The sequence below is a fragment of the Schistocerca piceifrons genome, chromosome X (assembly GCF_021461385.2).
Source record: "Schistocerca piceifrons isolate TAMUIC-IGC-003096 chromosome X, iqSchPice1.1, whole genome shotgun sequence".
In the NCBI taxonomy this organism is placed as follows: Eukaryota; Metazoa; Arthropoda; class Insecta; order Orthoptera; family Acrididae; genus Schistocerca; species Schistocerca piceifrons.
Genome location: NC_060149.1, coordinates 339,824,614 through 339,848,903, shown reverse-complemented (window position 1 = coordinate 339,848,903; position 24,290 = coordinate 339,824,614). Strand labels below are relative to the sequence as shown.

Here is a 24,290-nt window from a genome sequence, read left to right as displayed (position 1 = left end):
AGATATGGTGGGTCATTAGTACAGGGCGGTGCACAAAAAACTGGCCTAAGTACAGGCTGCTCACCACTTACGCGTGAACTGTTGCCCGCCGTGAGCAGATACAACAGCATTAGGTTATTTGTTATTTAATTGTTACTTGATAATTACATGTTCATCTATTTTTTCTTGTATCTGCTCATAATAGGCAACAATTCATGTGTAACTGGCAAGCAATCCGTACTCAGGGCCAGTTTTTCATGCACCACCCTGTATTTCCTATGTCAATGTTGTTTCCAAATGCCCACACTGATATGTTGTTATTTTCAGCATACTCAACACTGGGTTCATACACATCTAGCAGAGCACCAAAAATGTTTATCTAACAGCAACTTGTTTATAGTAAAAATAGTACAAAAGTTCTTACACAACTGGTATGTGTAAGTCACACACACACACACACACACACACACACACACACACACACACACAGACTGAGAGGGGGGGGAGGTGAGGTGGGGGGGGGGGGGGGAGAAAGTGGGTTATTTAGGAGAATAGCTGTCATGCCAAAATAGAATTCATGTGCCACCATTCATTATGAACCAGTCAAATTTTAATATAAAATTCAACAGTACAAAACAAAACAAAAAACACAGTTCACTTGCTAAGTCACATAAAATATTAAAAAACTTTACTATAATCATATACAACACTTAATCTTTCTCTTCTTTGGTATTCATTTTCAGTTCATTCGTGGGTGTCTACATGATATACTCCATTGGGGGCACCAGTTCAACATAGCTAGGTGGTGTCTGATCCCGCTGATGTATTTTTAGGACTACATACATGCCATTTGAGAATACTCTCTCAAATGGGTCTGGATCCCCATGAAACAATTTTGGGCAAACAGGATTCCAAGGCAATTTCTCCTCCACTGTATCCCAAATTTCTAGGATGCTGCATCCTGCCCTGGTAACAGAAAGAATACTAATAAGCAAATGTATCTCTGTTGGTATGTTTTCTACAAATAAATAATCTCTGTCAGTGGTAATCAATACAGAAATTACATCTGAAATAGTTTCTAAATTATCACGTATTTGGTCCCTTGTGAAGAAACAAAAGTGCGTGGCTGCTGCAATTTACGTCTCAAAAATGACCATTTCCAAACGCAGAATGTCAATCAGTGCGATGACTATTGTCTCCACAGTACCTTAGTTTTGATACCAATGACAGATTATGAACATCAGCAAGAAAAATGTACATCAGAACATACTGACAATCTATTAGTGAAGTAAAAACTAGCAGAAAGCTTCACTGTATTAGAAAACATGGATGCTACTGCTGGCAATGAAAAAGGACGATAACATCAGCACCAAAATTGGTTTGCAAAAGAAAGAGCAATCTGCATAATTCTATTAAATGTATCATCAAGGAGGTACAAATTCACTGACACATGCAAATTATAAAGGAAGAATAGGAGAGCATTAATATCTTAATCACACTAACTACCATGACCAAACAGAGGATGCTGCACGAGTCCAAAATGATACTTCTTAACGCATGATGTGGAAATACCACATTTGAATGGGGATTTGACGAAGGGGCAGTAAAGTTTGTTATTGAAATTGCCATGCTGGGGCTCGAGTAAGCAACACGTATTAAGCATGAAAACAAAACATTGTAACTGAGCTAATGAATGAGTGATCTGTTGTTACACATAACATACTGGGATAAAAAAAGTAAACATGCCAGATTGGTGCTGGTGCGTACAATTTCACTGAATACATAGTGTTGTTGTTGTGTGTGAGGTGCCAGCCATGTATCAGTGGTCATGCCGGTAGCTTAAGGAAGGTGCAGGTGTTCATCAGACTGCTTCCAGGTGGCAGCAAGATGTAGACTGAGGTCTTAAGTGCTGTATCTGATGAACAACTGTTGTTGCCTACATGCACAAGGAACACAAATTATGACCAATTTTGCACAGCATCTGCTAGAACCATCCAGGAATAGTTCATTTGAAGGGATGTGCTATGAGCTAGAGTGTTCTGAAATACACAACTGCAGTGATGAATGTCATACTGTGTTTAGGGAGAAGAGAAGGATTTGTCTTTATGTCTCTGATAGTTGCTTCTAACAATAAGTGTGGTACTGACTAGAAGCCCAATGAAATAACCACTTGCAAGAATGGACAACAAGACCAAGTAGTAAAATCACCCAGGATACCAGGGCACAGACTGCAGTGTATAATTAGAGGGAAATCAATGTCCAGTGATAGTAACAGGTTGGATTTCAAAACCTGTGAAGCTAAAAGTAAATTTACACTTGCAAAATCAGAAATAACAATACTGGGTGAGAAAAAAGAAACCAAATGAATAGCCTGGTGAAGGAGGTCCACAGCCACTCAGTTGTTTGGTTATCAATGATCCTTACAAAATATTTTGAGATAAATGCACTTGAAATGTCTAAATTCTACACTCAAAAAGATAACATCCATAATGAAAACCTCATCAACAACTGTTTTCATTTCCATGGAGTGTGTACTCTAATTAGACCCTCATCAAGATGGAAAACAAGAGTAATAGAATTAAGAAATACAAATTACAGAACTACTCACCACACACACACACACACACACACACACACACACACACACACAGAGTTACTGTTCATATTGCTGTTATTCCACCCTGGACTTTCCATTGCTTGAAAATCTATATCAGTAACTTGGCAGGGAGAAGGCCAAATAGAATCAATGAAATAACAACACTATTATTTGATTTTGGCAATGCTCTGATATTTTAAATCATTTAAAAAATATTATTTTCCAAGAAAACATTAGCAACTGACAGGAAAATTGTCTTTTGTATTAGTCTGCTCAATTAATTTTACAGTATTAACACAAATACCTTCATTCCTCAAGTTGTTCATTCACTAGGAAGTGCATCAGTAAACCAAAAACCAAGTCAAAGCTATAATTAAATTTAGGCAACCACACACATGAACAAATTATGGTCCCTTCATCACACAAGAAGAAATAAATAAGCAAATTTATGCTATAAGCATGACGTGATTCTAAATTGAGAAAAGCACAACTTACTGTGTTAGTAATGGCATTGTAGTGAGAGTTGCATGTATTGAATGTGGGGAAACTGAACCTTAATGTGGCATCAACACTTTTAATTATTTTAGTGAAAAATTACGTACTGAAGTATAATAATTTAGTTTTAATAGTTTGTAGTTTTTCAAGAAATAAGATGTTATGCCCAACAAGCAATTAAGTTAATGGAAAGCAGTACCTATTTTCTTCCCTGGAATGACATACGAAACTTAGAAAAACTAAAAATATGTTTAAGAATAATTTTCTTTCCTGCTACTGCGTAGTTCCATCAAGGTTTTGATATTTACTACTGTGGAGCAAATATCTTGTACTAGTAACAGCTTTCATACAATACAAAAAAATTTACCAACCTGCTTTTTGGTAAACACCAGGCCTCTTCTAGGACAACATAGTCCACGCCCATGTCGGAAAGAACTTCAAACACTTGCCAAGCTGGTCTTCGGCCAAATATCATGTACACCTTCTTTGTACGTTCCCTGAGGAAGATAATGAACGTTTACCTTAGCAAGCCCTAAAGTGTAACATACCTTCATTTGAGTAAACATGAGGAAACTAGTGTAAACAATATCTGAAGAACAATACATAGCATCACTATTATGCAGACACTGTAACATGGCAGTTTTACATAGGAGTGTTTTGAACTGTGGTTCTGTAAGATACCAGTACAGGTCAAGACAGAATTACCATGTTTATGACACTGCCTGCCTCAGCAAACAACTGTGCCGCAGCCTTTACTGAATGCTTTGTGTCTTCAGCTTTGCTTTGTGTTGTGTTTTGCATTCCTTGTTGTTTTTGTTTCTTATTTTATTTTGAAATGAGTGAAGAGACTAATCTGGGTCTTTGATGGGATTTGAGGATGACCCTAACAACATGAGAAGAGATCAGTGATCTTTAAAACCATTACTTCAGTTCTGCTTTCGTAGGAGCATAGAACGCAGATGTAAACTGCCAGCCCTGCTGCTAGAGGGCTTGTTCCCCCACTCCATTCCTCTCCCCTTGGGTGTTATAAGTTCTTGTTTGGTTATACTAACAATGACTGCCACATTATAGTGTCTGCAATATAACGTAGTGCCCTAATTACTGACCTGAATTAATATCACCAAAAAGCAACTGTTACACAGAAGGGCAATGGTCAAGGAAAAATAGTAATTAACAATGTAAAGCCCGTTCTGCTACATGTGGTCAATGGCTAATAAAGAATATGAATAATATGAATCTGGTCTACAGGTAATCAAGCCATTAACATATAACACATTAAACAATAGAATGTATATAGAAAATCTACATCTGATGACAGAGCTACAACAGTCACTCATGCCAATACAAATTACATCTTCCTATTATCTACCTAATGCCATTTAGTTAATACTGAAGAGCTGAACAACAGACCTGGCTTCTATATCCTCATAATGTGGATGATTCACAATAGGTCTCTTTGTTGATAGCGCAACATTTGCCATCACTGACATGGGGCCAGCAAACACTGCAGACTCAGATGCATGTGTATCTATCCACATCATTAACTGTTCCATGGGTATGTTGCTGTATTCGCCTAAACTCACATAAAATATGATAATGCAATTAATAATGATAATATAATATACAGAAGGAGACAATTTGTAAGTGTGTTTGTTAAACTGTTGTGTCAAATTATTGTGAAGCTTTGCGAAAGTCCTGTCATTTCCAATTTATAAATTTACAACAAAAGAGAAATTATATAACAATGTTGAATGCTATATAAAATAAAAGTAATATGTACAAGTACTAAATTATTGTGCTGAAGTTGTGAAAGATGTCATTGTTGACCGAAACAGGAAAATTACATGCACTTAACCACAGATTACAATATTTATAATGTTAACCACAGTCAACAATATATGTCTGTTTGTGATAAAATATTGTACTACTCTTTAACACAGTTCAATTACGGTGATGGAAATTTTAAGTCATGGTTTAAAAAAATAATTTTGTAATGCTAAGCAATAATCTCCTAGTTTCTACAGGGGTGGGCAAAAATACAGAAAAACTGTGAGAAATGCAAACTTGAACATAAATGCAAATGCTAGCCAAGTCAGCAGGTTGCACTGTTGTATTTGACCACAAATGGCATCTGTGCAATGTCCTCAATATATTGCAAGTGTCGATCATGGTTAGAACAGTGTTTGTTCTGTGTAATTGTGAGTGCATTATGTCAGAGCTCAGTGCATTCAAACATGTCATACGGTGGGTGTTTTCGGAACCAAGGTAGCCAAAGTGTTTGTGACACAGGAGATGATGTTTTTTCACTTTCCCTGTATCCAGTATAAATCTTCGATACAATACCTGTTGAAACACCAATCAGGATGTAAGTGTTTGACCACTCATCCCTGATGCAAATGCCTGTAACGGGAAAATATGGTGCTGAAGTCATAAAACCTGGGTTACGGAGCAACAGAAGAAATTCATTCAGCCCAATGAGTCTTGTCGAGTTTACATTCCAAGAGTAATGCATGGCAGGGGTTCAGAAATGATTTGGGTAGCCATGTTGTGGTACTCCATGGGCCCCATGGCTACTCTGTAAGGATTCTGTGACCATTTTGGCTGATCAGGTCCACCTCATGGTATAATGTTTGCTCTCCAATGGTGATGCTGTGTTCAAAGATGGTAGGGCACCTGTGTGTGTGTGTGTGTGTGTGTGTGTGTGTGTGTGTGTGTGTGTGTGTGTGTGTGTAGGCATTGTAATGCATTGTGTTTCTGGTGTTTCTTCATATTTTTGTGCATCCCTTGTATGTGTCATCTACTGTGCTTGACTGTGTACAAAGGTAGAGAGCTGAACTGTCACCTCAACCATTGTTTATATTTCACATAGGGCAAGAGTGTACTAGTTTTCATTTATGTATATGTGAGTAGATTATGGGAAAGACATTAAGGAAGCCATAACAAAAAACATCCCGAATGCTGCAAAAAATGAACATATGAACAAGACAAGGACAGAGCCTTTAAAACAAACAGCAATAATGAAATATAAAAATCAAAATATGAACTTGTGAGTAGTTAGTACATGCTCACGACAATGGTTTAGTAAAACATTACAAATAATCACAGAACAAATAAAGAACCACGAGCAATGTTTGGATTCAAATAATGTAGAAATAACTACAGAAAAAACTGAGGAAATAAAAAGGTGCTAAATAGACAACTGAACTGTTAGCATTCCACCTTTACATGCAGCTGTCCTCAGTCAAATTATTCGCATTAACTTCTCTGAAAAACTTACAGCTCCTTCAGTCAAATTTTTGGATGGAACTTCCACGCTCATCCCCTTACATCATGAGTCGCATATATGATAACACAGGTGCACACACATTGGTCAAAACAATTAAGGTGCAGATAAGATAGCCTAATCAACATAAATTAAGCTTTCAATTTACTCTTAGATGAAAGATAAGAGCATATACTTTCAAATATAGTATTATTTACTCCATAAAGTGATGTGTATTGCAATTCCAATCTATATATTTAAGATGACTGCAGTAGCAAAATAACTCGAAAATTGGTGAAGCAATAATGCATGCTGTCTTCTGACATAGCGTGTACTCACAAACATAAATAATTAAACTTCTTGTTTGTGTGCCTGTCGACAACACCTCCAAGCTTTTAGTATCTGGTGAATTGTTGCCTTTACTCTTAAATTATTTGCATAGTATGTAGCAACTGTGAATCAAAGAACAGAAGAAAATTTGGGGCTTCATGTCATACTGACACTGGGTTTATTAGAAGCCCAAGTACTAATCCAGTTGCAAACAAGAAAAGAGATTAAGTTGCTGACCTTCACCTTATTGAATAAATCGATACAGTAAAAGTGATTTTGGCAAATCATGAAGACATTATTTAGGATGACTATGCAAGAAGTTTAAACCTATTCTCCCTGAATACAGGTGGTGTTTTGTCTCACCTGCTGGTCCACATGAATGGCACTACTATCGATATGTGAGGTATGAATTCAATGTGCTTATACAACATGATTTAGTGCAAGTTTCCAAAAACTAAACAGTGTGTTATAAGGGGTGCCCTGCTAAACATTTGAGATAGGGTACTTAGGGACTGGAAGACCAAATTAAGAATATACAACTCTCAACACTGTTGTTCAGAAGTAATGTACGAAATATTTAGTCAGCTAAATTTTTTGTTCCGCCTGGACTTACAGACATTTACTTGTCTTCCTTAGGTGATGTGTAAATGCCCAATCTCAGGATCCTCCACCACTTTTAAGAGAGCAAGGTGGAACCACCTTACTTGTTCTTATACCATCCCTGACACCAATATTATTTTTTCCCTGTTTGACATATGTTCATTAGTAGTAGATATACGACAGTTACACAAAATAGCTAATTTCTTATACACGCTGTATTTCATTAAAATTTATTATTCACCAGATAGTTTGCAGACTACTGATAATAACAGTACATTTGACTCTAATGGAAACATTTTCATTAAAGGAATATCAGTGATTAATTATACGTGCAAATGTGATGAAGGTGAAATTTTCTATGAGCAAATAGTCATTTCTTTCTAAACTGATACAGTTCATTTGAAGGTCTTCATTCTCCTCTTTCCAAGAAATCTCTTAACTTTTTCCTAAAACTTCATCTTTCAAAAGACATCAGTATTCAAAATTTTCATGTTCCAGAATTTTCCACTCTTAAAATGTATAAGGGGCATTTAAAAAGAAATGAGCCAGAGGCATAATTACAGAAGCCAGTACCTGTATGTTAGAAGTATTGACCTGGCTGTTGAGAGACTTGTCCCACTGTGACACAAGGTGGTGAATGGTTGTCTCGTAAATTCCCGGGTCTGCAATGTTAACCAGTTCTGCACATACAGTTGGACGTCGTCGTCCGAGGCGAATTGTTTGCCCACTCAGAGCCTTTTTAAGGGAATCGAAAATGGCATAATCACTGGGAGAGAGGTGCAAACTGTATGGAGGGTGGCTGAGAACCTCCCATTTGAATTTCTGCAGGAGTGCCGCAACTGTGTTGGTCATATGAGGCTTTGCATTGTCGTGGAGCAGAATGACCCCACGGGTGATATTGCCTGGTCGTTTTGATCGCTTGGCGAAGCATGATCAAGGTTTGTGAGTAACACTGGGCATTCACCGTTGTCCCATGCTGCAGGAAGTGAATCAGAAGAGGGCCATCTTGGTCAAAGAAGAACATCAGCATAACCTTTCCTGCACTTGTGAGGATGGCCTTGGCTGTTTTTGGTGGTGGTGGTGACACTGGATGCTTCCACTGGAGACTTTGTTGTTTTGATTCTGGTTCGAAGTGATGAACCATGACTAATCTCCAGCAACCACTCGTGCCAGGAACACGTTCCCATCCCAAGCATAGCACTGGAGATGAGCAAAACAGTGGGCCATTCGACATGGTTCCTGGTGTGGTTGAAGACTGTGGGGCACCCATTGGGCACACAATTTCCACATGTGAAGTCATTCCGTCATGATGGTGTGAACACTTTCGATGCTCAATCCGACCCTGGTGGCTATGGCTTTCACTGTCACTCGGCAGTCCTGGGTAATGAGTGCATTCACCAGCTGGATGATGTCATCAGTAATGCAGTGTGGTGCTCCAGACTGTGCATCAACAGCTAACAACATCCTTCCTTCCCTGACGCGCTTGTGCCATTGTGCCATTGTACACTTGTAACATTCGTCCATGAATGTCTGTCCCTCCTACTCCTTCCGCTGTCAGAAAACGAATAACACCTCTTTGCTCTTCTGTTGACGCCTCCATGTCACTGTTTGCAATGCGACTGGCAGCGTTGGACGATTGATGCATTGTCACCAATGATGCATAGTCGCGTGACATACACGCATGCACTTTAGCAATGGGCTGTGAACTTCCATGCTCTCGCTGGAACCACACCTCATTACACGTGCCACAATATTACCCTCCTGTCACCTGTTTTGTGCATTCCAGACTCTGGCTCATTTCTTTTTGAATGCCCCTTGTATTTCTTTTCAAAATTCAGTACCACAGTTCCATAGCTTTGATTTCTCTGATTCCAAAAATGCCTGTTTACATTAAAATAACTTATTAGTTTGCTGATTATTCAAATCAGAAAATTTCACTTCCTCAAGATTTTACTAGAAAACTAAGGGAATCCCCTTTTTGTTAATATTGCTCTCCCACAAAACAGTACTGCTACTTTGGCAATTTCCTAATTATATAGCTATTAGTTTAACAAATATATGGCACTATTGTATCTTTATCTCTTTTAATCTTTCTGCTTTTTATGCTATTATTTAACATGTAATAAGCATTATTTTACCATTTTGTGACTCCTGTATTATGCATGCCTATAAATAGGAGCCGCACACAAAGTCTTAGTTCGTGTTCAGCAATCATTACATTAATATCATGTAGTCACCCAATACCCAACAGTCAATTTGTAACTATCAGTACACACCAAGCTATTAAAATGCACAGTTACTAAGTCAGTGCCTGGGAGAGAAAACATAAGCATCATGTAATATTCAGTACAGTCGCATAAAGTAATGTGTTAGTCTACCACCAGAGAATTTGGTGATATGGTGCTAATTGGTGTAACTTAATATCTGGTTCGAATTTGGAGACTCTTGCATACTACAAAGCTGATCATCACATAAGGAATGTTGTGTGCAAATAACATTATGACATCTAAAATCTATTGCTGGAGTGTGGTACACTTTATTTAACATGTTCAACAAATACATTAATAGCAGGAGGACATTCCATAAGTGTTTAGACATTTTGCCAAAACTGTATTCTGTTGGTCACACAGTGGCTGAGTTTGATGAAGAGTGCTGATACATTTTGCATAGGATCCCATCACAAGATAGACAGACTTTACTCCATAAATCCAATGATGCCAGTGGTTACTTCAGCAGCTTGTTGTGTAGACACATTTCCTCTACTTTGGACTATTTATGGCTGAGACTTCATTTACTCACAATGGTATTACAAACAGCAGGAATAGCCATGTATGGGATCAACAGAACCCTAACATGTCATATAATAACATTCTGAGCTCAAACCAAATGAGATATCATAAACAGAATGGCCTCCTCCAAGCAAATGAGCAGGAATTCCAAAAACATCTATCATGCCTAATGCAAGTTTCACTTTACTCAGATGTCATCCTGAAAGTGATGGACCAAGGCAGTAGAAAAGATGGAATATTTCTTGACTGTCAAAAAGTGTGACTATGAACCATATCAACACTTATTAACATAAGTAAAATCCTATGGGATGTCCAACGAAATTTGTGATTATACTGGTAATTTCTTGGTAAGGAGAATGCAGCATGCTATCTTGGATGGAGATACAGAAGTAACTTTGTACATATCTGATGGAAGTACGTTGGGACACTTGTTGTTCATGTTGTATACTGATGACCTAGCAAACAATATTAACAGCAACATTAGATTTTTTGCAGATGATGAAGTTATCTAGAAAAAAACTGCACAAATATTCAGTCAGATCTTCTAAAATTTCATAGTTGTGCTAAGATAAACAACTTGCTTTAAATGTTCAGAAATGTAAAATAGTGCACTTCACAAAATGTAGAAAAAACAAGGAAAGAAGATTGAGGTTTAAAGTCCCATCGACAGCAAGGTCATTACAGACGGAGGACAAGCTTGGATTATTTTTGTTAAGAATAGAGAAGGACATCAACTGCGCCCTTCCAAAGGAATCATTTTGGTATTTGCCTGAACTGATATGGGGAAATTACAGAAAACCTAAATCTGGACAGTTGGAGGCAGATTTGAACCACCATCCTCCCAAATGAGAGCCCAGTATGCTAACTACTGCACAACCTTGTTCTTTACAAAATGTAGAAACATAAGTATTCAATGACTAGGATATTAGCGAGTCACAACTGGAATCAGTCAACCCATACAAACATCTAGATGTAAAAAAGTGGAAGTTATGATGGAATTATCACACAGACTCAACCAGAGGAAAAGCAATGCAAGTGGAAAACTTTTATTCACTGGTAGGATATTGGGAAAAAGTATACAAAGGAGATTGCTTACAAAATATTCATACATCTCATCCTAGAATATTGCTCAAGTATGTGGCAACCACACCAATCAGGTCATACAAGGGGTAATGAACATGTATAAAGAAGGGCAGCACTTAATGGTAATTGGTTTCATTGACTCATGGAAGAGCATCACAGAAATGCTGAAAAACCTGACTGGAAAGATGCTTGAAGACTGACACCAACTATTGTGCACAAAATCTACTTACAAAATTTCAGTACCCACATTTAAGTGAGGAATCTAGGGCTATACAAAAGCCCTCTATGTACCATTCCCATGAGGACTTCAAAGACAAGATTAGACTAATTACAGAATGCACAAGGGAAATTAAATAATCATTCTTTATGAGCTCCAGACACAAATGAAATGGAAAGAAACCTTAATGTGTGATACTATGGGAAGCATCCTCTGCCAAACACCTCACAGTGGTTTGCAGAGTATGGATGTATATACAGATAATTCTATCACATCACCAACCACACTTTATTGTAAATGTCTACGACATTGTATACAACCATCTTATTGAACCTTGTTTTCCACATCATTGCTTGTATAGTAATGTCAGTCAGTTATTGCAAAATGTTTTAGCTGAGTTGTCACAAGGTATATCTTTAGTTGTCTGTGAGAGAATTTGGTTCCAGCACAATAAAGAACTACCTCATGTCAGTGAGGAAGTTCACAGCCATCTTGGCACAACACTTTTTCATTTACTATATAGAATTCTAATATCATTTATTTGAGACCCCAGTGGATACAGGTAGGTACTTAGTTGACAGGAGTGTTGCTGCCTGTGATGTTATTCACAATATACAGTTGCAATTTTGAAACAGGCCAGCAGAATATTATATGCTGATGTTGGGCATGCGCTGAGATTGGTGGCCATCATTTTGAACAGCTTTTCTTAGCAGTGCAGTAGCTGCTAAGAACAATACAACTAATTTACACTGGAAAGTTGAACCTAATTGTTGTACTACAGTGGTGTACAGTGTAGGTCACTGTAAAGAACATGTACAATACATTAATATAAATAAAATGTAAACAATAGCAGGGGAACATATATAAATGTTATCAATCCTACTAGTTTTTGAAAAGTATGCATCAATAATACAATATAAAGAATCAGTGATGCTAGCTGATTCCGGCCATGGCAGAGATTTGTACCACCACCTGGTGTGATTCAATTTAGCTCTACGGTACCAGTTTAGAGCAGAACAAAGGGCCAGAGACTCTTGTCTGTATACCTTCGAAGTGTTAAAAACAATCTGAATCACATGAAGGTCTGTATATCCTACATGCTCATTACTGACCACACTATCAGGTTCACTACCCCAATATGAGAATACTTTATAAGTAAATGTGGAGTAATTTCACACCCTTTCTCCATAGAAAAACACTTTCACCTTCACAAACAAACCTAAGTTGCAAACTGCCAGAAAACTAAATACGGCTTGATTCTGTGCAGCCATATCTGCAAACTCTCCTCCAACCAATGCATTTATACACCTTCAATGGTGTGTCTCCTCAACAAAATATCATGAGCCTATGTGAATAGCAGATATCCTAAAGGAGACAATTTGGATTGATATTATGCAGCCTGTTATTGTTTGCAAGGATCGAGACAATTGTGTTGCATTCTGCTGCCTATTACAAAAGGGTTGTGAAGAACAGATAACAAACCTGTCTGGCTTTAGTTTCTCATGGATGTGATTGCTCTCTCCTGTGAGTACTCCTAGTTATATGAAATGAGACCATGGTCACAAAACTACACTCCAGGGCACTCAGTGGCATTTGTTACCTAATGGGTCAACAAGTCAGCTTCTACTTTGTTAGTGATGTATCTGCTGAGCTGCAGTTTCAGTGTTGTGTGTTCACTTGGCATAATGTAGCTGCTGTGTGTTTATGTGTGTGTACTCTAGCTCATTAAAGGACTCATTTGAAAGCTAACAAAGTCTTCATGCTTCCTTGTGCCTCTACTCTTGTGCTTCTACTATTCAATGAGTTGTCTCCTTTGCCCCTAGTTCTGCTACAATTTTCCTTACCATGTTACGGATAAAAATTGGTTCTCCAAACTGTACCTTTTCAATGCACCTTGGCTTAAATTACAGTAACTCATTACACGTTACTTCTTCTTATTCTGTTTTGTTTCTTTTTCAGCCTCTCAGAGTATTACCTTCAATACAGCTCCCATTGTACTTTATGTTTGTACCTTAATTCTAATTTATTCTCTGTATATTGAATTCCTGCACACACTAAAGTTGGTTAAGAAAAAAACTAAAGTTGGAATAATTTCAAGAATCACATTTACCTCTGATGCCTCTCTGGTGTTCCATGTTTGAGACTCCTTTAATGCTCATTAGCCCAACAGCTAGTGCAATAAGAGCACAATGAACTTCTATCCTCAAAGAAGAGAAATACTGAAAATGAAATACATCATTCACATCAAAAATTCATATACATTTACATTATTACATTAAAGAAGATGATTATTATAAGTCACAATTTTCTTCTCGTTATCCTCCAATTTCTGGCCATTTAAGCAGATTTTATAGTGAAGACCTCCACTAGAAAATTTAACATTCAGATCCAATTGATGAAAATATCACCAATGACACCCACAGCCAAATTCATTCTGTCCCAACCTTGTACTAGAAGAAGAAGGAAAAAACTGAACACTGGATTATCCAGTTGTTTCACTCACAAATTTGTGAGCACTTTGCATACAACTAATTTCTTTTACATGAACATAATCATGAATTCAGTATTTTAGCCCTCTCTCTGTCATCCTCTGTTTTGGTGCCAGTATGATCGGCGAGTGACTGTACAGAGGATTTTGATGCTTAATGACTCGTGATGCGTGCACATTTCGACATCCCACTACTGAGACACAATCAATGCCTCCAGGGCCTGCCACCACTTATAAAAGACACGTGCCTGGGGCCGAGTGACGCTGCAGGCCGCCTCATCCCACCAGCCAGCACTGTACATCCTGAGAGTAAGAAATCCTGATGCCTCGCGTCCGGTACTCTAAAGCTGAGAAGTATAAAATGCGTGCAGACTCAAAGACCTTGAAAGGCACAAGAAAAGGGACACGTTTTCAGATGAAGGGATAGAGGCGACAACTGGATGCCTGCACAGGACATAGGAAGTCAATGTGAAATGGATGATATACAGTTTGCTAAGGGAAAGAACAGTTGCTTGATATGCATGCCTTCCTTTTATCACCCATGTTTGCCCTCCTGCTGACAGTATAGTGGACAGAATGGTATAACTGTTGTGACTCGATGATCTTTCAAAGTGCCGCCGCGCAATTACGCGCGTCCTCTACATGCGGCGCTGTCTGCCAGCCATGCAGCAGCAGCGCCACCTCAGTGGCCAGCCATGCAGCTGCCGCTACACTCGGACTCAGTGATGATTTGACTGTTAAAGTGACACACGTCTTACTAGATCTGTGACTTTCATGTATTGCGTCGTCCTTGAAATATATTTGTTCAACTTGAAGTTACAACAATTGGCGACGAGGTAGTGAATTTTTCTTTTTCATCGTTGACCCACGTGTTTCCATGGCTACTTTAGAGCAACTTTTGCAAGGTCACATAGAACAGCAAACGCTTCTCACAAATGCGATTCGTGATTTCGTCGCGACATCCAATGTGCGGCATCTCCCGTCGTTGTCTCTACCTCCTTTTCCTCCTTATGACGAGACAGCAGAAGACTGGTCTGATTACAAAAAACGTCTTCAACAGCACTTCTTGGCATTTTACGTCGCGGACGACCAAACATGTAAGTCTCTGTTCCTTTCATGGATTTCACCTCAAATGTATCGGTTGTTGTCGCAATTGGCTCCTTTAAACGATCCTGCATCTTTGTCCTTTGCTGAGATGTGCTCACTTCTGCCCGTTTATTTTCAAAAGCATACGCATGTGGTAGGCTCTCGTGTTGCCTATTATCGCTGTCAAAAACAACCAAATCAATCCTATCGTGCTTGGGCTGCTGAACTTCATGGCCTCAGTAGAAAGTGTCAATTTGTTACTGACGTTCACAAAGAATCCTACGCCGATTCCATGGTACGAGATGCTATTATCCGGTCGGGGCCCGACAAAGAAGTTAGGCAATGTGCCCTTCAGTTGGCAAATCCGACTCTAGATGAAGTCCTATCCATTGCTCAGTCTTTTGAAATTTCTCGCGCCGCTGGAGCGCAAATAGAGGCATGGGGTGACGTCGGGGAAATACAACCTCTGTGCACTGTTGACGAAGTGTGTGGCATGTCCTTGCTGGCCGACATGGCCACAGTACGCTCCCAAGTGCAGCCTCGGCCTAACTATAAACAAATCTCTAAGAAACTGCAGCAAAACCCACGGCAACTTCCTTCATGTCCGCGGTGTTTTACACAACATTCACGAGAGGATTGTCCACAACGTTGGGCCGTGTGTCACAAATGCAAAAAAAAAGGGTCATGTGTCATCCGTTTGCAAACCCGACCGCATACCTGATGTTCATGAACATGGCGCTGATTCTGATTCTGTGTTGTCTGTCAATTGTACTTCTTCCCTTTCAGGGAAGTTATTCCTCACTGTCCAAATACTTGGTCGAGATGTTCGCATGCAGGTGGATACTGGTTCTGCTGCCACTATCATCAGTTCTCAGATGTATCTTCAGCTGGGTTCTCCAATCCCGTCACCTGTCACTAGGCAATTACGGACATACAATAAACAGAAGATTTCTCTCTTGGGACAATTTGATGCTGAGGTATCTTACAAAGCTGTCGTTCGCATTGTTCCCATATTTGTGGTCGACCATGGTAACGCGGAGAATCTTTTTGGTTTTGATGCCTTTCACGTTTTTGGGTTCTCCATAGATGACTCTGGCAATATCGTCTCTGATGCTATTTCTTATGCTCAATTGTATTCCTTGTCGACAACATTTTCGTCCCTTTTTTCTCCTGGGTTAGGTCGTGCAAACGACTTTGAAGCTCAAATCACTCTCTAACCCACTGCTCGGCCTAAGTTTTTTCGGGCTCGGCCCATTCCGGTGGCCCTTCGTGATCAGGTCAAACGGGAGCTGGATCGTCTCACTGCTTCAGGGGTTTTGCTTCCTGTCACTTCCAGTGAGTGGTTGAGTGGTCCTCTCCTGTCATTGTCGTTGCTAAGCCAAATGGTGATATTCGTCTCTGTGGCGATTTCAAGGCCACTGTAAATGCTCAATGCCTTATCGACACTTACCCTATGCCTTGACCTGAAGAATTGTTCACTAAACTTGCTGGAGGCCAGTATTTTTCTGAACCTGACCTGTCAGAAGCTTATCATCAACTTCCTCTCGACACTGCTTCCCAGCAGTTTCTGGTCCTTAACACACCTTTTGGCCTCTATCAATACCAACGATTGCCATTCGGGGTTGCCAGTGCCCCTGCTCTCTTTCAGCGATTCTTGGAACAATTATTGCTCACTGTCCCTGGGTGTATAAATTACATAGACGACATTGTTGTCACTGGCTCCACCACTGAAGAACATCTTCAGAATCTCCGCATACTTTTTCATATCTTACAGACTGCCGGTCTTAAGTATAATCTTCAGAAATCAAAATTTTTTCAGGCATCTATCATGTACTTGGGGTTTCAACTCTCTCGGGATGGTATTCGTCCGCTTCAGCAAACTGTCACAGCGATCGATGCCCTTCCTCGCCCTACATCTGTTAAGAAACTGCAGGCCTTCTTGGGGAAAATAGCATGCTATCACAGGTTTTTACCATCTGCTGCTTCAGTGGCTCAGCCATTGCATTGCCTGTTGCATAAAAACGTGCCTTTTCACTGGTCCGTGTCATGCGATGCGGCTTTCCAGACATTGAAGACTATGCTGAAACAGGCCCCGTGCTGGCTACTTATCGACCTGGCCAACATCTTGTTCTTGCCACGGACGCCTCTCAATACGGGGTTTGTGCACTCCTTGCGCACCGTTTTTCTGACAGTTCTGAAAAAGCCATTGCTTATGCCTCCAAAACGCTCACGGATGCTCAACAAAAGTATTCTCAAATTGAAAAAGAAGCTTTGGCCATTTTTTATGCTCTTCATAAGTTGGTGTTTTTCTCTATAGATCCAAATTTCATCTTGTTATGGATCACAAACCACTTGTTTCCTTGTTCAATCCATCAACGTCACTTCCCAACAAGGCTGCACACTGCCTCCAGCGTTGGGCTCTTTACTTGTCTCGTTTCAATTATCAGATTCATTTCCGGCCAACGGCTCAACACGCGAATGCTGATGCACTGTCTCGCCTTCCCATGGGTCCTGATCTGGCATTCGATAGGGACGAACTTTTGTGTTTCCACCTGGATGTTGCCGAGCAGCAGGTTGTGGACGGGTTCCCCATCACCGGGGACCGGCTGGCGGCTGCTAGGGTTCTGACCCTACCCTCTCCCGGGTTTTACACTGCATTCAGAAGGGTTGGCCAGATCGTCCGCCCGCTAAGACTTCTGTTCCACTGTGGAACTACTACGCTTTGCGTTACCGCCTCACGGCTAGGGATGGTGTTTTCCTCCTTTCCACAGAAAATGCTTCACCGCGTGTTGTAGTACCTGCATCTTTGCATGCTTCGGTCTTGCGCCTCCTTCACCAAGGGCACTGGGGTGTGTGTCGCACAAAATCTCTGGCGCACCGCCATGTGTACTGGCCCGGCATCGATTCTGAAATCACACACATGGTCACTGCCTGCAGCCCTTGTGCGTCACAGGTCGCCACCCCAAAGTCATCTTTGTCACCGTGGCCTTTGCCTGAGAAGCCATGGGAGTGTATTCATGCTGACTTCGCAGGATCTTTTTTAGATACTTATTGGCTTCTTGTTATTGACGCCTACTCAAACTTTCCTTTCATTGTCCACTGCACGTCGGGTACCACCGCGGCAACCACCAATGCTCTAGCTCGCATTTTCTCTTTGGAAGGCCTTCCCTCTACTCTTGTTACTGATAATGGTCCGCAATTTGCCTCTTCCGATTTTGCGGATTTTTGTGCCCGTCACGGCGTCATGCATGTCACAGCCCCTCCGTTCCATCCACAGTCAAACGGTGAGGCTGAACGACTGGTCCGCACATTTAAGGCTCAGATGAGGAAACTCCTGACTTCTTCTGCTGCTGATGATGCGCTTCTCTAATTTCTGGCTTCTTACCATTTCACCCCTTGGTGACCACAGCCCGGCTGAGTTCTTACATGGCCGACAGCCCCGCACGCTACTTCATCTTCTGCGGCCTTCCACCTCACAACCGTGGGTGCCTTCGCTTGGCCGGCTTACCGCCAGCGACCTTATATGGGTAAGGGGATATGGCAGGTGGCCAAAATGGAGTCCTGGCCGCATCTTATGACACTGTGGCTGACGCCTGTATGAAATCCAGATGGACACGGGAGTTGCAGTGCGTCATTCGGACCAGCTTCGGCCTTGTGTGCTGGCAACGCCTGTTCTGGATGCAGCTACACCACCTTCAGCTCTACCTGATGCTCGGGATCCTGGAATCTCTCATTACTCACAACACAGTCCTCTCACCATCATAGCGGTGCCAGCACAAGAACTGACGCCAACAGGAGACGTGCCCATGCAGGAACCAGATGACCACCATCTGTTGGAGCAACTCTACTTGCCTCCTTCTCCTACGGACATGGACACATCGCCCATGTGTCCTGTTATAACAACCGGACTTGCCGCAATGGGCAGATTGGTGCACGGGGCCCCAGCACATTCGACCCCCACGGCTCCTGTCATCTCAACCCGATATCATCAGGGACACTTCCGTCCGTACGGGAAGCCTCCTCCTTGAGACTTTACGGCCAGTCAAACAACACCTACGAACACTAGCAACCTACAGGCCACCTCCATCAAGGACCTGTGCAAGAACTTCAAAGGGGGAAAAAGTGTTGTGACTCGCTGATCTTTCAAAGTGCTGCCGTGCAGTTATGCGCGTCCTCTACATGCGGCGCTGTCTGCCAGCCATGCAGCAGCAGCGCCACCTAAGTGGCCAGCTGGCCAGCAGTCACTAGAGTCGGACTCAGTGATGATTTGACTGTTAAAGTGACACACGTCTTACTCTGTTTACTAGATCTGTGACTTTCATGTATTGCGTTGTCCTTGAAATATATTTGTTCAACTTGAAGTTATAACAATAACCAATGAATTCTCAAGATGGACTGCAACGAAATGTTTGCAGCTGCACGGGGAAGTGACGGATGAGTCGAGAGGCGACAGGACATCCATTCTTAACTGGCAACATCCTGTGTGCCCAATGAAGAAATTTCAGCCACAACATAGCACATGAGGTCATCCAGCCATGGGAATCACAGGCTGTACACAATGTTTAACAAGAATGGTGAGCAACAATGTGATTGACCAGAAGAGGAACATAAGCTATCCAGTGAGATGTATGGCCATGCCCAGTGTGATAGCACTGGAAAATGCAAATAGATTGCTCTGGAGAGGACTTGTTAGAAAGACAGGAAAGAGGACACCTGTCATCCCGATGGAAAAGGGGATGCTTCCTGCCGAGAGTCGAGAGATGACACTTAGCTGAAGAGTGTCTTCTGTCGCATCGACAATGTGGTACATCAGTGCCAGACACACCTTGCCCACTGACTCCATGCCACTACACAGACATGTCACCAGCCATCTGCAGTGCATCTTCTGTCACACTAAAAACAGCCCGACCATTGCCTGACAAAAGTGCATGACAGTACTCTCATCAAAGACTGCCTGCCAGTTCTGTTTGTCACATAGCAACCATCATTTAAACACTCTGGTAATGACCCCGAGAATCTTGTAATTGATAATGAGTAAATTACTGTCTCCTTTTTCATGAGTGAAAGTAATTTGTAAATTGTATTTGAATAACCATGATCCAAAGGCACTTTTATTTCTAAAAATAAATATTTATGACTAATCTCCTTACATTCTTGCACCTGGAGCTCCTTATTTTTTACACAATTTGCAAAGGATATCTGCAAGTGCAATTTAAGATACTGCGACCCCTTTTACTTAATATGTGAATGCTGCACTCAGCAGCAGTTTAACATATTTTAATTGCCTAAAACTTTGACCACTACAGACATTACTTCTTACATGCTGTCATTACATTTCACTTTTGAATTACTTCAATGCTTCTAGTATTGCTCATCTTACTCTCATTTTGGCTTCATTCTGCTTTGTTTCCCAACAATGCTTTGATTTCACTTAAATCATTCATTTTAATAACTGTAGTCACTGATGCTGTAACAGCCTTATGGTCACCGATCTGCGTCCCTGCATTAATTGAATCGAAAAGTTTGACTCTCTTTGTTACCAGGAGATCTCAGCTGTCACCTTCATTAGTTGGTTCTCTAATTAGTCAAGATAATTTTCAGAAAATAAACTGTGAACAGTTTTGCATAAATCCCTTTTTCTGGCACCCGTTTTAATCAAGTGACTTTCACACTCTATAGCCCATAAGTTGAACTCTTCCCCATCACAACATATTCAGAAAATTTAGCCACAATATTCTACAGGTTTTCTCTGCAGACTTCCACCACTATAAATCCTGAGGCATAAAGTCTACAAAATCATATGATTACCATATTTGACCACCATTGAGGTTTACCTTCACCATGATTATTTCACATTCAGGAGCTCACTAGATACTATAGAGTTCTTTACAGCAATAACAGTATACCACAGATGTTGGTGTCCAGCCTATTCTTGCAATAGATTCCAATCTGAATTTCAGATTTTACTATATTCAGTTCTGGTTTATGCCTACTTCCTGCACCTAGTACTATGTGAACATTAACTGCTGATAAGGGACAGTTAACTAACACCACATTAACATTTTCGCTTTTTGGTCTCCAAGAAGAATGAAACTCCAGCTTATCTGAAGTCCTACCAATAGTTGTTCTTGTCACACATCATTTGTAATACAAAAACAGAAAAGGGGTAAATCATAGTGGTATCAAAATTTACCTCAACCACACGATAAAAGGTGGCTTGTACAGGGTAGAAGTAGATTGTGAAAATGTTTAAAAGTGCTTAAATGTACTGCTGTCTCTTTTCCCCGGGGGCAAAATATCATAATCTGCAATAAGATATTCTATATCAAATGAAATAATTTTGCTATGGCTCAAGCAGAATCTGTTTTTAGAAGGACGAAAGTGTTGGAAGCTCTAGAAATGATTATTACCTCTAATTGTGGTTTAATTCAAATCAAAAGATGTACAATTCTCTTAATGTGTAGACCAGGAATAAATTACAGAAAGACAGGCAGCTGACTTAATGAAAAACATAAAATACATACTGATGATGGAAAAGGATAGTTTCATTGCCTTTCACAATAGCGATATTGGAAAAGCCACTCTTGTTAATTGCTGTTAAACAGAGGGGAACACATCCATGGAAAATATATGTTTTCTGATTTTGACAGGATGTACTAAGTTACTACAAATGTTAATCACCTGTTCTGCTTAACAAAGAGAGATGAGGTGGTACACAAAGTATCATGCTACAGTGTGGTGGAATATTTTTAAGGGCAATATAATAACAATGTCTTCAGCGCCCCTCTAAACTATTGTGGGATGAATGTGATTAAAATTCATAAAACACACACACACACACACACACACACACACACACACACACACACACACACACCATTAAATCAGTCATGTTTTAAAACTCTTCCTTGAAGAAGAAAGCTAAAACATTATATAAGGCAAAGAAAAACATGATGATAAAGTCCAAACACAGTTGTGGACATCAAATCAAACAAAACATGTTGGAAAAGCACCACTGTGGCGCCACAGTCACAAAAACAATGACAGATCAGTGATGAGTTCTTGGAAGTTTGTCCAGAAGCAAAAGTGTTTAGGTGTGTCCTAGCAGTTGCCTGAGTTGCTGATCATGTGTTGCAGAAATTGTGATTTGAGAAAAAAGTGTATTTATTTTAATTTTTGTTTTCTTTCTGTCTTAGTTCACACTTTCTCGTCTATCATATGAGGGTGAGCTGAAAAATAATGCCTCCGAATTTTTAATTCTGTTGTCAATATTGGTTGAGGTATTACTTGTCACACATACTACTTCATTGTCTTTCCTGCTTTGCTGAAGCAAGATGCAACCCTCTGCCAATAGGGGGCACTGAATTGTACCATGTAACATGGCAGCATGTAACATAACTATGTCGGTGCGTGAGAAACAGCATGCTGTAATCAAGTTTCTAACCAAAGAAAATGTGCCTACAACTGAAATCCGTAGAAGACTGAAAGCTGTGTATGGCGGTGATTTTATTGATAGCAGTAATATGTGACATTGGGTTGTTTGTGCTCAAAATGAAGGAAATAATAGTTCTAACCTCAATGTGTGTGACAGAGCTCTGAGCAGACAACTGCGCGTGACAGCTGATGAGACTCATCGGAAACGAGCTGATGAATTCATCAGATAAAACTGTTGCAAAACAGGCCATCATTGCAGAATTGCAGTACAGAAAACTGTGTGCATATCAGGTGACTATAATGCTCACCCCTGACATGAAACAGAGGAGACTACATACCTATGAACAATTTCTTTTGTGTTTTGATCATGAGGATGATGGGTTTCTTAATAACATTGTGACAGGTGATGAAAGCTAGGTTCACCATTTTGATAGCAAAAACAAGACAGAATCAATGCAGTTCCACCACAAAAGATCCCCAACATCAAACAAGTTCAACACCATGCCATCAGTAGGAAAAGTCATATTCATACTGTCTTGAATGTTCAAGGTGTGGCACATTTCGAATTCATGCCTAAAGGCACCACCATAAACTCTGGAGGTACTGCGAAACCCTCAGGAAACTGAAAGCACAAATTCAAAGAGTTCGTCCACCCTGTTGATCAACATGATGATGTCACACCTCAAAGTCAAACAATTTACAGTGATGGTATCAACAAACTGGTCTCTCACTGGAAGAAATGTTTTCGTTGCCAAGGTGATTAGGTTGAGAAATAAATTTGTAGAGATTAAGAATAAACATGTACGATGTTAATAAAGCTTGTTTTATTTAAAAAGCTTTAAGGGTTGTTCAAATAAAAGTTCATTCATGTTCTCTACACATTAGCAAAAATTAAAACTTCTCCCATACAGCTTAATATCTCAATGCATTAATAAAATGATGGTATTTTTAGTGTAAGTGATTTAGTCAAGATTCACGCACTAAACATCGCAGAAAATTTGTGTCTACTATGACTAGCCTGGGACAGGAATTTAATGTTTGCCTTCTTTGACTGCTCAGAGGAAATCATTAGGTACTACAGGTAGTAGCTGAGGCAAGTTAATCTAAATGCACATACTTCAATGACCTTGTGGCTGATAAGCTGTTGTTTTATAGCCACAGCTCCACAATGGCACATTTCTGACCTATGACTGCCTGAAAACTTTTGTTCCATTCAGTGTACCCTACCTGCTCTGATCTTATTACCAAGCTAAGACCGCAGTTTTTTGTGGCAAAATTCTTGAATAAATTGATTTCTTTGTTATCTGTCAGCATCATGTCCATTTCCAATGCCACTAAGGGTGTAGCCACTGCCTCAGTTAAATTTATTGTAACATATTATTCAGAGCTCAATGGCTTCTTTGATGGCAGAATCCCAGTAGGTAGACACATGTGATTTTAGTTTTATCAAACATAATAGTATGTTTAACAACACTGGAAATTCCTGGATGGATCAATGCACAAAATAAAGGAAAGGTAACCATTCACCTATAGTGTATCAATGCATAGAGCACAGAAACATGTAAAAAAACAGCATTACACCAGCTTTTGAGCACTAGCTCTTTTTCTAGCATAAGAACACACATTCCCACACACAACAACACAGACACCCAAGTGCACACTCTCATGGCCATAGCAAGACTAATTATTGATACCGCAGTATTGAAAGTAGTTGACTGAGGTGATGGAGGTGTGAAGGGGGTAGGGGGGGGGGGGGGGGGGGGATGCAAGGAGAGGGTTGGGAAGGATGAAAGGAGGGGGTAGCAGGAAACAGGCAGGTCTTTGTATGGACGAGTCTATGGCTGCACAACAAGACAAAAATAGGGCAGTATTCTTTTCGTCTCATGCGTGTGTGTGTGTGTGTGTGTGTGTGTGTGTGTGTGTGTGTGTTA

General features: G+C 40.3%; 1 protein-coding gene across 1 annotated transcript in view; it reads right to left on the bottom strand.

Moving 5' to 3' along the window:
• Window positions 1-567: 567 nt before the first annotated feature.
• The window catches only part of LOC124721403 (probable C-mannosyltransferase DPY19L1), a 224,236-nt gene continuing 200,513 nt past the window's right edge, over window positions 568-24,290 (bottom strand). Inside the window, exons 11-14 of the mRNA XM_047246343.1 lie at window positions 13,462-13,570; window positions 4,481-4,643; window positions 3,442-3,567; window positions 568-945 (exon numbers count right to left, since the gene is read on the bottom strand). Of these exons, the coding sequence (XP_047102299.1) occupies window positions 738-945; window positions 3,442-3,567; window positions 4,481-4,643; window positions 13,462-13,570 (606 nt within the window). The 3' untranslated portion in view covers window positions 568-737. The remainder of the gene's footprint in view (window positions 946-3,441; window positions 3,568-4,480; window positions 4,644-13,461; window positions 13,571-24,290) is intronic.